Source organism: Rhodnius prolixus, unplaced genomic scaffold, assembly GCF_049639745.1.
Source record: "Rhodnius prolixus isolate KJV_2025 unplaced genomic scaffold, Rpr scaffold_1, whole genome shotgun sequence".
Classification (NCBI taxonomy): domain Eukaryota; kingdom Metazoa; phylum Arthropoda; class Insecta; order Hemiptera; family Reduviidae; genus Rhodnius; species Rhodnius prolixus.
This window is the reverse complement of record NW_027411581.1, coordinates 17,229,144-17,243,334: the sequence shown is the minus strand read 5'-3', so window position 1 is coordinate 17,243,334 and position 14,191 is coordinate 17,229,144. Positions and strand designations below refer to the sequence as shown.

At 32.6% G+C, this 14,191-nt stretch overlaps 1 protein-coding gene across 4 annotated transcripts in view; it reads left to right on the top strand.

Annotated features, from left to right (window-relative positions):
- HERC2 (E3 ubiquitin-protein ligase HERC2) overlaps positions 1-13,584 on the top strand; it is a 51,848-nt gene extending 38,264 nt beyond the window's left edge. For all 4 annotated transcript variants that reach the window (XM_074131651.1, XM_074131633.1, XM_074131642.1 and 1 more), the window contains 21 exons: positions 175-417; positions 652-872; positions 949-1,104; positions 1,188-1,303; positions 2,165-2,376; positions 3,288-3,382; positions 3,636-3,742; positions 4,127-4,304; positions 4,431-4,580; positions 4,708-4,811; positions 5,138-5,244; positions 6,980-7,107; positions 7,265-7,546; positions 8,170-8,383; positions 9,675-9,869; positions 11,035-11,169; positions 11,244-11,412; positions 11,502-11,665; positions 11,782-11,936; positions 13,041-13,130; positions 13,290-13,584. In XM_074131651.1, the coding sequence (XP_073987752.1) occupies positions 175-417; positions 652-872; positions 949-1,104; positions 1,188-1,303; positions 2,165-2,376; positions 3,288-3,382; positions 3,636-3,742; positions 4,127-4,304; positions 4,431-4,580; positions 4,708-4,811; positions 5,138-5,244; positions 6,980-7,107; positions 7,265-7,546; positions 8,170-8,383; positions 9,675-9,869; positions 11,035-11,169; positions 11,244-11,412; positions 11,502-11,665; positions 11,782-11,936; positions 13,041-13,130; positions 13,290-13,451 (3,383 nt within the window). In that variant the 3' untranslated portion in view covers positions 13,452-13,584. The remainder of the gene's footprint in view (positions 1-174; positions 418-651; positions 873-948; positions 1,105-1,187; positions 1,304-2,164; positions 2,377-3,287; positions 3,383-3,635; positions 3,743-4,126; positions 4,305-4,430; positions 4,581-4,707; positions 4,812-5,137; positions 5,245-6,979; positions 7,108-7,264; positions 7,547-8,169; positions 8,384-9,674; positions 9,870-11,034; positions 11,170-11,243; positions 11,413-11,501; positions 11,666-11,781; positions 11,937-13,040; positions 13,131-13,289) is intronic.
- The last annotated feature ends 607 nt before the right edge of the window (positions 13,585-14,191 follow it).

Sequence of the window (14,191 nt, the reverse complement as noted above, 5' to 3'; positions counted from 1 at the left end):
AGAGAGAGAGAGAGAGAGAGAGAAAATTATTACTTTTAATGAGATCAATTAAATTAACTTTGGAGACGTTACTATAGCTGTAATGTCGAAAATAATTTTAAATGTTAGGTAGTTTGATATGTTTTGAGGAGGTTTTAGTTTATTAAGTAATAATTGCAGGATTTATTATTACAGGTGATGAATTACGTTGGAAGTTCTCTAGTGACAGCTCACTGAACGGTTGGGGTTGGAGGTTTACTGTATATCCAGTAGTGCTGTTACAAAACCAGCTTGGATGCGATCGTAATGTTCTGAGTAAACCAAGTGTAGAAGTAGTTATGTGCCTGCTAGAACCGTGCCTATCATTGACTACCCAGCATACATTAATTACAAGACTTGCTGCAGCTCTTGCTTCTTGCGCACAACTTAGTTCTTTAGGTGGTATAAATATATATATTTTTTAATTTAATGTTTAATTTAATCAACGACTTAGGTCGTTAAGCCCTGGAACCTTTCTAAGTGCCCTATCGGAATCCGGTTCTTTGGAGTCAGAGGCAATGCCTATTATGGATTATAGAGTGTTTTAAAAAGCTCCTAGAAAGAGAATATTCAGATTACTACAATTTTAATTTACCAATCATTTTAACACAAATAAAATAAAAATGTCTACAGCTGCGGAGGAGAGAATGTGGTGTATCGAGCGGTTACACGATGTCATACGATCTCCTTTAGGAAAGTTGTTGGACATTGGTTCTATGCTACAGTCCGATACAGTTGATTCATCCTTATCTTGTTTACTAAAAACAATGCCTAACGCATTAATTAAACAATTTGAATATGAAGATCCTGCTGTTAAAGGAGGAAAACAATTGATGTATAGTCCTTTTCTCAAGGTATTTTTTTGTTTTTCACTGTTATTGTGAGAGATTACATATTTTATGCATAAAAATAAATAAATAAATTTTTCAGTCGCTTGTTGCTTTAGCAGCCGATCTTGGTTTGGACCAATTACCGTGTACTGCCGATATCCATAAGTGGATGTGGTTCAGAAGATACTGTATGGGAAGTAGAGTGGCCACATCCCTTATACGCCGAACTGTTCTTCCTCATCAGTTTTGCCAGGAAGTATGGAATATCATTCAATTCTTTCCAACTCATTAGTTTCTTAACTGTCACTTACGTTCATCTATTTTTATTAAATTTTGTAGGTTCAAAGCAAAATTCTTGAATTAATTCCTAGAAATGAAGAACTTATATTAGATCATGAAAATCATGAAATATTTAAACAAGAGCATGATGAACAATTATTGTTATGGTTAAACAGGTAAAAAATATAATTTTTATCACTAAAGTTCAGATTTCATAACTTTTTACAACGTAGCCTAGTCGCTAAACGCTACTTTAACTGTTTCATGTTAAAAAAACAAAAAAACAAACGAATTCAATTAGGAGCCTCCCCGAGAGGTCTTTACTTTTTTTATGCACCGTTCAAGTCAAAGGCCATCTCGTCCATTCAAAGTCTCAGTTAAGTACGGCTTAAATCTTAAATTACGGCCCTTGCTGACTTTTCCTCATATCCAACAGCGCCGCACATTTAGGTACACCGCATCCATTTCACTAATCCGGCTAAATATGCAAATGGTAAAATCCTATACCGTGCTCTTGCAGACTCTGGTACGGAGACTGGTAGTAGACTGGCATGGTTCCTGACGCCAATACCTCGTTTGTATTGAGCATCCACAAACTTTTTGTTTTTTTAACTAATTCATCAATAATTGGGAATTCATTTGTAGTAGGCCTAAATTGCACTAGTAGTAAGTAAGTTGTTCATCAGAATATTCGCGATCTAACAAGAAGGAAAATTGATAAAATAATTCTTCTTAATCCAAAGCCTTTCTCTACGCCAATCGACCTTCGTCTGGAAGTCTTAATGCAGAAGAATGAAATTAAATAAAAGTTCTATTGTGGATTTCACTGCAGATTTCAATTAGGCAAGATAACGCAAGTAGAATGAGTTCAAAGCTGCCATCTTGTGCAACACACTCCAAAAATTCAGAAATTTTATTAAATAATAGCAACGCCAAAACTTACCCATTAATTTTCTATATTTTGAAATATTGCATTTAATATATTTAAGATTTTTTTATTTGTGATATTTGGTGACGATTTTTCTTGCTCTTTTAAGACGCAGTGATGATTGGCGCCTTTCATGGGGAGGGTGTGGAGCAATATACGGCTGGGGTCACAATCACCGTGGTCAATTAGGCGGAGTTGAAGGAGCCAAAGTACGCTTGCCTACTGTTTCAGAATCTCTTTCTGCTCTACATCCTGTACAACTAGTAGGCGGTGAACAAACTTTAATTGCAGTAACTCCAGATGGAAAAGTTTATGCCACAGGTAAATACTTTTTTTTGGCAAGCGATAATAGTGTGACAATTAATATATTAAGGGAAGTGTATAAAATTGTAACAATAAAAAAAAAAAAAAAGAAGGAAAGTGAAACAAGTAATTAAATAAACTAAACATACATTTTCAAATAGTTACGAGTTCATCGATTAAATAGTAAAAAAGAGAGATTTTATTATTGTAGTAAATTACATATGTAATACACATGTAATAAATTTATTATTTTCTTTCACTCCCTCAAAATGGAAGGTAATCGATTGCGCAGATTTACTATTTTGATTATTCATAGAAGCGAACAATACTGAATAGATTTTCGAGATTATTTAGAAAACGGTACTAATTTGGCATGGCATACTCGTTTTTAGATTTGTAACTTTTTTTCTGGAAAAATGCTTCAACAACATTACGACGTGGGCCATACGTTTTCCCTAAAGGGTGATTTCAGTATAATGTCGTATCACATTGCCCGATAATATTATAAGTACTTAAATTTCTAAGTACATTCCAAATCAGACAGAAATTGCTGTAGCAAGTGCCATTTGTTATAGAAAAAGAAAACTGAGAACCACATTCCACTTTCCCAAGCTCAAACCGGCTAAGGATTCAAGGTTTAAAGGCTCTAGTTGAAAATGAACAATTTTCTTCGAGTAGTTTACTTTTTGTATAAGCCAATTAGATTCGAAATGTACAACTATGTAAAGAAAAATTACTATTTAATTAGGAAATTACTTTTTTTAATTACTCTTGTTCAATTGCTGCCATTCTGCAGTCTAGACCCAGCATCTGCACGTAAAAGTAGAAAAGCTTTACTCGCTTGTCAAATAATCTTTATTTTCGTTTAAGTCTGCAACATCCGTAAGATACGGTATATATAAAATTAATTGGGTATTGTTTCCTAAAAGGTTACGGAGCTGGTGGAAGACTAGGTATAGGTGGCACTGATACTGTTCTAACTCCTACGATAATTGATACTCTTCAGACCGTTTTCATAAAGAAGGTAATTTTATTATCTATTCTGAAATAATATAAATAAGATAGGAAAACCAATTTTACACTTTTCCAAATTTAGTGCAAGGATATTTTGATAATTTCTTACATTTTAAGAAATTATCATGTATCGAATATTTGGAAAAGATTAAAAAAAATTATCATAAATAACGTAGTTTTGCAATTAATAATTTAGTAGTTATTGTTCCTGATATTTATAAAAAAATGTTGCAGAATATTTTTAATGTAATTTTAAATAACAGGTTGCTGTAAATTCGGGAGGAAAGCATTGTTTAGCTTTATCTGCGGAAGGTGAAATCTATTCCTGGGGAGAAGGAGAAGACGGTCAGTTGGGACATGGAAATAAAAGGTAAAAAGATATTAAAGTAATACCTATTTTTTCAGCCTGATTACCAAATCGCGGACTTTGGCGTCTAGCCAACATACTTAACTGTAAATTGTTCATGTTAACTATTAAATTACTGGGAATTGTACCCATTACCACAATACATCTTAGCTTTGTGGTCGTCCCCTCTAACTCCTAATTTTGGCCCTGAGATTTTTGCCTTTCCGAGATCAAAACTCGTAACACTTCATTGTAACACTCGTAACAATTCGTAAGTACTTGCCCCAGTTTTTCTTTCAGTGGCAACTGAGAACATTGAAGATTTGCGACCTGACAGCTAATAGTTAGGTGGATAGTTTGTGTAAAATCTACAATATGTCTTGAAATCGTTCTCTCTATTTATTTTAGCATGTGCGATAGACCGAGGGTTATTGAAGCTCTACATGGAAAGCATATTGTGGATATTGCATGCGGAGGTGCTCATTCTGCCGCCATTACTGCTAATGGAGAACTTTATACCTGGGGTAAAGGTAGATATGGACGTCTAGGACATGGAGATAGTGAAAACCAGCTTAAACCGAAACTAGTAAACATTTTTTTATACATTTTTTTTCTTTTTTTAATTGGCAAACTTTAATGTTTCGATTTTTTTTTTAAGAAAATTATAAATTTAATTTTAATTTCTGAAGTGTTATGTGATACCTCTTTGCAGGTAGAGGCTCTCTTAGGCTACCATGTTCTTGATGTTGCTTGCGGTAGTGGGGATGCTCAGACCCTTTGCATCACAGAGGATGATTCAGTTTGGTCTTGGGGGGATGGAGATTATGGAAAATTAGGTCGTGGTGGATCCGATGGTTGTAAGGTAATTTTTTTTAAATCAATTGTAACTTTTGATCACATAATTGCATATGAATTCGTTTCTTATTCAAAAAGTAAACTAATTAGGCAATCCACTTATAAACTGTAAGAAAATTATTAATTTTTAACAGGTACCTTTAAAAATTGAATCCTTAGCTGGCTTGGGGGTTGTGAAAGTGGAATGTGGTTCTCAGTTTTCTGTTGCTCTTACAAGATCTGGAAGTGTGTATACTTGGTAAGATATGTATAATTTTGTATAATCTTATCTTTGTCTATACTAAATAAGCTGCCCAATAAGTTTTTATATTTAAAAATTTATACATAATGCATTTCGTTTTTACGCAATGAGGGCGCTTTGCTTAAACATTTATATAGAAAACTTTTTAAGTTTGTTTCCCTTAAGAATGGGCCTTAGCTGATCTGTAAAGGGTAGAGTCGATGAAATGTGGTTGAGACCGCAGTGCTGAATAAAATCGAAAGATTTTATGCGTCGTAGCAAGAAAGTTCGTTATTAGTTTTGGCAGGTTTCGAACTTCGAATTTGATAAAAATGATTTTACAGGGGCAAAGGAGATTACCATAGACTTGGACACGGTTCAGATGACCATATTAGAAGACCAAGAAAAGTGGCCGCTTTACAGGGAAAGAAAATCATTTCTATAGCAACAGGTATAATTGTAATTTTTGTTTGGGTTTATTTTATGTTAGTATGCGAGTGCACAAAATTTGAATGTAAATTCTCATAGTGTTGAGTTCTTCACACACTTTTGGCGGTTTATTATCTACTCTGGGTTATTCTTTAGCCGTCTTTCACGATATCTCGGATGATGTTGTCCTATTCAATGCCTGGAGCTTGCAAGGCATTCATTTATTGGTTCAATTTTTTAACAATTTCGGAACTCCCAGTATTTATCTTGTAATCCTGAAACAACTGTGTGAGTTCTATTTATTGTTAAATTACAAATTTATTACTTATGCTTAGTGATATTTTTTATTGGAGTTTCTGTCCATTTTAATTCAATGTGTAGCTTCCACAGAAACAGGAAAGTTTCAGGAAAAATATCAATTTTGAGTTTTTGTAGGAAACGGAGAGTGCATTCTCGTTTTTGGAAAACCTAATTTTGATAAAACTAAGATAACCTAAATGTTTCACATACCTTGGAACTGAAATAAACACCGAAAACAATGATAATGAGGAGATAAAGAAAAGGTACCAACCAAGAATTGGACGACCTTATAGGTCATGAAGATATAGTACGTTTCATTAAATCAAAAAGAATAAACCTGCTTTTGGACATGTAGATAGCCTACCAGATGAGAGGATGATCAAGAGAATAATAAGAGGAGGTATTTTTTCGGAAAGAGAAAAAGAGTATGCCCGAGGAAATGCTGAAGAGAAGGCTTAGAACATGATCTATCTAAAATTGGAATGACTGAATGGAGACGAAAAGCTCAAGACAGAAATACTTAGAGAGAAATTGTCAGGGAAGCCAAAGTCCACCTTGGACTGTAGATCCAGTTAAGTAAGTAAGGATTACCTTAATATTTCAAGGTAGTTCCCCTATTGTAGTTTATGGTCTGGCCAAAATCTTCCTTTGTGTAGGCACGCGAGCTCCAAAAACTCTACATTTGACCTTAAATTTTCTTAATCCAGTAAAACAAATGATAGTTGTTAAGTGATTCACACCATGATTTATTTCATAATTCGTGAATCACGAATAATTTCATACGTGAGTCTTCTGGAAAGGGAAGATTGGGGTAGCTACACCGCTCTAGATTACATCCTTTGTGCATGTTCCTTATGAAAGTAGGGTAAATTTAAAAAAAAGAAAAGGCAACTTCATTCTACAGTTTTTGCCTTTTGGATGGCTTAGAAACAGCGAATTTATTCCAAAATTAAGTAAAATGAGAAATGAAGTTTTAAAGGAGGCTGATTCTTTGTTTACAACGACAAAAAATGTACTACTAAAGGCTCTTAAGATTCTCCAAACCACCAGCAGAGTAATGCATTCTTTTAAATGTCTGCGAACGATTACAATAACCTACGAAACATTACGAACCAGTGAATTATGATTGGCAATATCTTTGAATATAAAAAAGTATGAAAATTACGGTTTCTCCATTCAAATAACACTTGAAAATTTTCCGTTCCTAAGAAGTGTGTTTTTAATAATTAATATTTATTATTTAATTGTGAAAATACAATTGTTACTTTTTAATCGTGACTACTTTCTTCCCTGTAAATTCTATAAAATGCTTAGCTGCCTTCTCTAGCTTGGAAGCTGGCGGCGCCCCGGATCTATTATGACTTCATTTTCTTATTACTCATCTGAAGCTCTTTATGGTTTAAGAAATATTCAATTTAAGTATTTTATGAAAATTTGCAGGATATATTTCTTTCTAGGTTCATTGCATTGTGTTGCATGCAGTGATCAAGGAGAAGTATTCACTTGGGGAGACAATGACGAGGGACAACTGGGCGACGGTACAACAAATGCGATTCAAAAGCCAAGACTAGTAGTTGCATTACAGGTAATTCATTTCCTTTAGTCAATTATTTGAAAAAGTAAGATAATTGATTTGTGATCTTTATTTGATTTAATAATTCTTTTAGTTGGAATTTATGAGGTACATATTATCTTATAAGTAAGATCATCCTTATTATTAATAAAACGACTTGACTTCATAGGGAAAGAAAATAACTCGTGTAGCTTGCGGTTCTGCTCATACTTTAGCGTGGTCAACAGATAAGCCACTATCATCAAGTCGAGTTCCAACAAAAGTACCAATGGAATATGATCTTCTTCGTGATTTTTCACCCTCTCTACTTCGTAATCGACTGGTATTACTGCATCATGCGTCTGACCTGTTATGCCCTATTGTGTCCATGCTACCGTTGAATGGAGAAGTTTCCCTTAATTCACTAAGATCCATCTTAGTTTATACAACCAAGGAAGCAACTTTCAGAAAAGTAAGTAAATTTAAATCTTCTTGTTATGTAATGCCCATTATTGTTTCTTTACTTATTTTATGTGACTGACTATGCTACAGATGAGGAGAAAATGAATTATGGTCAATTCAAATAAAAAATAATTTTATTACACTTAAAATCTATTGTAAAACATTCAAATAAAAATGTTTTCATAGGCCTTAAATATTATCCACTTTCTAGGTCCCTAGAAAGCTCGACAAAAGATTTTTGACTGAAACTAGCAATAATTTTCTTTCTTACCTTTAAATATTTTTTTACAAGTTACACCCTAGGAACCCGGTGGACATCGCCTAAATCAAAGAACTGTATATTCTTAAATTCATAAAATATCTATGGGGCTTGCAGAGTAGTGTAAGTCTAATTGCATTTTGACCCATGTTTATTCAATCTTACAAATTACTCGTTACAGACAAAATTCTGACACCCCAGAATTTCTCAATAGATCTTTTAGGAAGCAGTGATTTGGTCTTAAAGTCAATTCACTTTCACTTAAAAAAAAAAAAAATAATAATGAAATAAATAAAACTAATATGTACACAAGATTTTAAATATCATTGACAAGTGTTAAGTTATTTATGAGTTGTATTTATTTTTCTAAAAAGGTAGTGCAAAGTACAATGGTTCGAGATCGCCAGCATGGTCCCGTGGTTGAATTAAATCGAATTCAAGTAAAAAAGTCGAGGTCTAAAGGAGGAAGCGGTTTGGCTGGTCCTGACGGAATAAAATCAGTTTTTGGGCAGATGGTGTCAAAGAAATCATTTTTGACCCAGGAGTCCCTTTTCCTGCCGCACAGAGTTTGGAAAGTGAAATTCGTTGGTAAGTTTTTATGAAAAATTAATTAAAAAAGGATTAAAAATAAACAAAAATTTGGTATAACATACTTAAAAACGACTACCATTTACTACTATACAATTACTATTTCATAAATAAATAAAAGATTCTAAGCCTTTCTAATAGCTAATTGCCATTTCTTTGGTGGCGCTGAATGAAATTATTTGAATTAACATATTAGAAAATTCCACGATTTTCCGTTTTTAAGTTTTTTAGTGCTGGTAAAACACACTTACATATAGACAGACCCACAGTAATTTTTGCAAACCATTTTTTCGGACCCAGGGTGTCAAAACGGATATTTCTGATAAAATCTATACGCTCGCAAAATAGTTTCGCTAAAATTGAATAATAGAAAAATAATTTCAGAAGTATTTTTTTTGCTGGTTTAGGGATTTTCTTCAAATTAAGCAACAAATCTAACAATTGTTAAGGTATTTAAGTGATTAGAGCGAAAAGAGCGAAATGGCGCTTTAGATTAAACCACACTACCCTTTCAGAAATGCTTTTAATAAAATTTTCCTGGAAAAATGTTTCCAAAGAAAGATGCTGATCTACATATATGTGGGCAATCAGAATGCTTAGTTATAAAATACTAAGCATATATTGTTGGAGACATTTAATGGAAATCCTCATTTGTGTCCATTCATTTAAGTAATATACTTTCACTTCATAAATTTTCTTTAAAAGTCGCATCTTAGAGAAATATATAATCTTAAAATAAAGATATTAAAGTCTGTACTATAAATTATACGGAAATACTATTATTGGGGAATATAACCACCCAAAGAATGAGCCTTTATTAGAACAAGGGAAAAATATTTCAAATGAAAATTGTGATAATATATTTATATACAAAAGGAGTTAACAAAGTTTACAGAAATTCGTTTCTAGCTAATCTCTAGAATTGAAACTAACCTTCAATAATTCAGTGAAAGGGTACTTTCGGTTGAGAGATTGGTAGCTGTCTGACAGGGTTCAGAACGAAATATACATTTTGATTTTCCTTCTACTTTTAGTTTGAAGGTGTGTTCACTCACATACTCACATACATAACTCACATATATACAGGCACATACTCACATATATAATATAATTTATAAATAATATAAATATACCTAAAAACCATTTTCATCTCAAGACAGATGTTCCCGGTGAAACTTAGTCACCAAAACTTTACGCAATCACGTATTATTTCCAGTGGCATGAAAGTTATAAACTTAATTCATGCTTTTACTTTCATTGCTAATCTAATAATTGCTAATTCTCATTGCAGGAGAGAGTGTCGACGATTGTGGAGGAGGTTACAGTGAAAGTATTGCTGAAATGTGTGATGAACTGCAGAATGGTTCTCTTCCATTACTTATACCAACTCCTAATGGACGAGATGATACTGGGACCAACAGAGATTGCTTCTTGCTAAACCCTCACGCTAATTCTTCTGTGCACATGAACATGTTTAGATTTTTAGGTACGTTTCATTTGATATTGTTCTTGCATTAATTAAATTGCGTGAATGTATCTTCTGATATTTGAATTAATGTAACTTATAAATATCCAATCCCAAAATTACAATGGACATATTGGCGTGTATTCGATAAAGATAATAAACATCCTGGAACCACTGGAGATTTCCAAAAAAGGTTAAAGAAATTTTATAATGGTGAGAGATAAGTGAAATTCAGACAAATACTCTGAATATTAATCAAGTTAGAGAGTAAGTAAATCGGAGAGTACTATAAGTCCTGCTTTGAAGGAATGGAGAGTTGAAGTTATTGGAAAAGAGAAACTAATGGAAGTCTTAGAGTCGCCGACAAATTGATTCGCCCTAGTGCCGAAATTCACGCGGTTGAAAATATGATGGAGAAGTTTTATGCAGTCATGTGAAAAATATGCTACAGTTGGAATTAGTATACTTAATTAGGCTATGCACGCTATTATCCTGTTTAAAAAAAAACAGGATAGTTTAGATTGTGCAAATATAGGCGCATTACCCTAATGTAAAATCATTTTGTTAAGAACTATTTGTACTATTCCTGTGTTGGTTCTAACAAATGATGTAGATACAATTCTGAAAGGTTGAAACAACATACAACATTGTAATGTCAAAAGAAAAGTGTCATTAGCATTTTTCAGTTACCTGCCAGCGTCCACCGGACAGTGTTCTCTCGTAAACAGACAACACTGTTCATTAACCGACCGTGAGTTGTGAAAAGCTCTCAGAAAGAGAAAATATTAGTGCATGAAGTGGATTCGTGCTCGGGAACTTCGCGTGGGAATTCAGTAAGCTAACCACTTAGCTAATTCTTTTCTTTTAGTGACATCTTAAGATAGACACCTTTTTAAATAGTTCGTTACTATCATCTATTTCTTTTCGTTGCGCACCGATTGCTAAGGTCATTAGAGTATTTTTTTTATTGTTCTTCTTATTACACTTCTTCTACTTCTTAAGCTTACTTATTCCCCACCTCACTAACTTGCGATGTAGAGGTTTGTTATACTTATACTGATTCAGAAGAATAATTTCCAATTTTCTTAGTACAAGTTTTATACAATTTCAATAAAAAAAAGTCCACTTAATGTGTTCGTGAAATTTTTAATTTTTAATGTCCTGATTTTATTGCTGTATTTATTAGGACTGCTAATGGGTATTGCAATAAGAACTGGCAGCCCATTAAGTTTAAATTTGGCTGAAGCTGTTTGGAAACAGTTAGCTGGGATGCATCTTACACTTGCTGATCTGACTGAAATTGATAGAGATTACATTCCAGGTACATTAAAGTGATAATTTTGACAGTTTTATTATTTTACTAAATAACTTTTAAGATTCATTCGATTTTTTTAGGTTTGTTATGTATTCGAGATATGGGGGCTGATGACAAAGAACTTAATACTTTAGACATGCCTTTTTCTATACCTTCATCGGCTGGGACCGACGTGCCATTGTCATCATGCTACAGGCGAATCACACATTCAAACAAACATGAATATATTAGGCTAGCTTTAAATTATAGGTATGGTCGACCAAATTAAAACTTCATATTTACATGAATAATTCTTGTACTTGCACTGAAATTAAGTTTGCTTCATGATTTCTTTCCAGACTTCATGAATTTGATGAACAAGTTCAAGCTGTAAGAGAAGGTATGGCTAAAGTTGTTCCGGTACCTTTGCTTTCTCTATTTAGCGGTTATGAACTTGAAACAATGGTATGTGGATCTCCTGATATTCCCCTGAATCTTTTGAAATCTGTCGCCACCTACAAAGGTATAAACCCTTATGAAGATCTTATTTGTACTTACTCTCACTGACACATTTCCTTTGATCTATTCCAATTTTATAAGGAAAATTTTATTATTATTATTATTATTATTATTTTGTAGGAGTCGATATTACATCACCACTCGTACAATGGTTCTGGGAAGTGATGGAAGAATTTTCTAATCAAGAGAGATCACTGTTCCTTAGGTTTGTTTGGGGTCGAACAAGACTTCCAAGAACAATTGCAGACTTTAGAGGCAGAGATTTTGTGTTGCAGGTATTTGATTTACAGCCTTTATTAAAAATAAAAACTGAAATGCTAAAATAAATAAATTTAAAGTTTGCCTATAAAGTAATGTTAACATTAAAAAGATTTTCTTCTTGTTTTAAATGTACGTTATATTAAATATAGACGAAAAACCTGAATGGCGATTCTAGGGAAAGAGATAGACCTACCCACCAACTTTGTTTTTAGTCGATGTAAACAGAGAGTTTATGAAAACCTTTTGCAATCACACAAAGTTTAACAGATTGTTAATTAAAAAATATTTTATAATTAGCAACAATAAATAGAAAACAATGAAGTGGCTACTCTGATAGATTAGAAAGTCGGTTGTGAATATTCCCATGATATTCTCTTACCCCTATTCTCAAGTTCTAATTCACAAATTTTCTTCAAACTACAACATTTGAGTTTTAATTCTTATCCCTTCAGAGGGAATCTAACCAACCGCTCTTCAAAAAGTGCCCTTAATCGAATTTTGCTGGAAAAGTATGTTTTAAAGAAAGATTGTACATCTACATATGTATTTAATCGTTTGAGTCGTTTCTAAGGAATATTCTAAAAAACTTCAAAATATTTTCAGTAAATTGATACTTTTTGGTTAAACGATTTTCACAAAAACCTATTGTGGCAGTCTCTTGTGGTAGATACGTACCTAAGCCAAAAATTTAAAATTTAAATTTATGTTGGATGCGCATGTATATATAAATATATATATGCACGCGCGCATTCACACGCTCTCTCTCAAATAGAGGAAGATAGTAAAAGACCAATTTGTAAAAACTATTTTTTCGAACTTAACCTAGAGACGAATATTTCCGATGAAAATACAAAAATATTTTTATAACTTCGAAACTTGAGGAAGACTTAAAACACCATGGCAGGTTTATTTGCGTTGTAATTGGTATATCGATGGTGGCTTCAAATATTGCATTGGAATTTTAAGTTTTAATTAAATTAACACTGACTTCTTCAATATTTTCTGATTTCTTATGCGTTTTTTAAAACTAAATTCTGGATGGAGAGAAATGCAGGGACCAAAGTTATATATACAGTAAGGAAAACCTTTTGTAGTATTTCAGTATATTTTTTTCGCAGATTTTGGATAAATATAACCCACCAGATCACTTTCTTCCCGAAAGTTATACATGCTTCTTTCTTTTGAAGATGCCACGCTATTCGTGTAAGGTAAAAATATTTTACATTATTTGTATAACACACTTAAGTTTTTTATTTTTTTGTATAAATGATTTGACATTATTTAATGAGAAAATTTTATTTCTAAAGAGTAAGCTATTTTTTTTAAAAAAGAAGACCACGTATTAATTTATACATTATTCATTTCAGGTTATCCTGCGTGAGAAGCTAAAATATGCAATACATTTTTGCAAGAGCATAGACACTGATGAATATGCACGCGTCGCAATGCCTGGAAGTACCCATACATCTACTAATAGTGACAGCGATGGGCTGGAGAGCTTTGCTAGTGAAGATATAGCTTCTCTTTAACCTAGTCATATAAATTATTTTTTTATTTAAAATTATATTAATTTTATACATTAGGTACATTGTATAATTTATATGTTTATAATTTATTTTTTACTTGATTAGTTAGTTATATTAAAAATATTTACAACATTAATTAATTTTTAATTTACCAATTCCTTATCAGAAGATTTCATTTTCGTAGGATAAAACAATTCAGCCAGCAGTTTATAATTCTAACTTTAGAATTTTAATGTATTACAAATACACTAACTGTTCAGAACCCTTTAAGAATTACTTGGTTTCATTATTTTTTTGAAAACAAATTTAACATATGCCAACAAGTGTTATCACTAAGTCGCCAGCAAGTGTCCAAGAGTGTGACTGTATTGTATCGAGGTGGAAACATTAATGAAGTAGAAATACTAAATCATTTTGAACTAAATTAAACTTTATCCAAGAAAATTGATTACAGAATGGTTTAATTTGGTTACTACGTACTTGAATTGATTGATAAATTGCTACTATTTCTGCAGACTTAGACAAGTTGTGAGTATATTTAAAATTGTGTACGTAGTATTCTTTATAAATTTTCAGTACTTTCTTCACAGTAATGCACAGCTTTCATGTGAAGTGTTTACCTCTACGGTCCCTTCTTAACATGCTACAGTATGTTGGTAAATATTAATGTTCTCATCCATTCCATTCTAGAGAATAAAGAGGCCAAGGAAATTTACCTGCCACTTCTGCCAGAGGAACTGTTG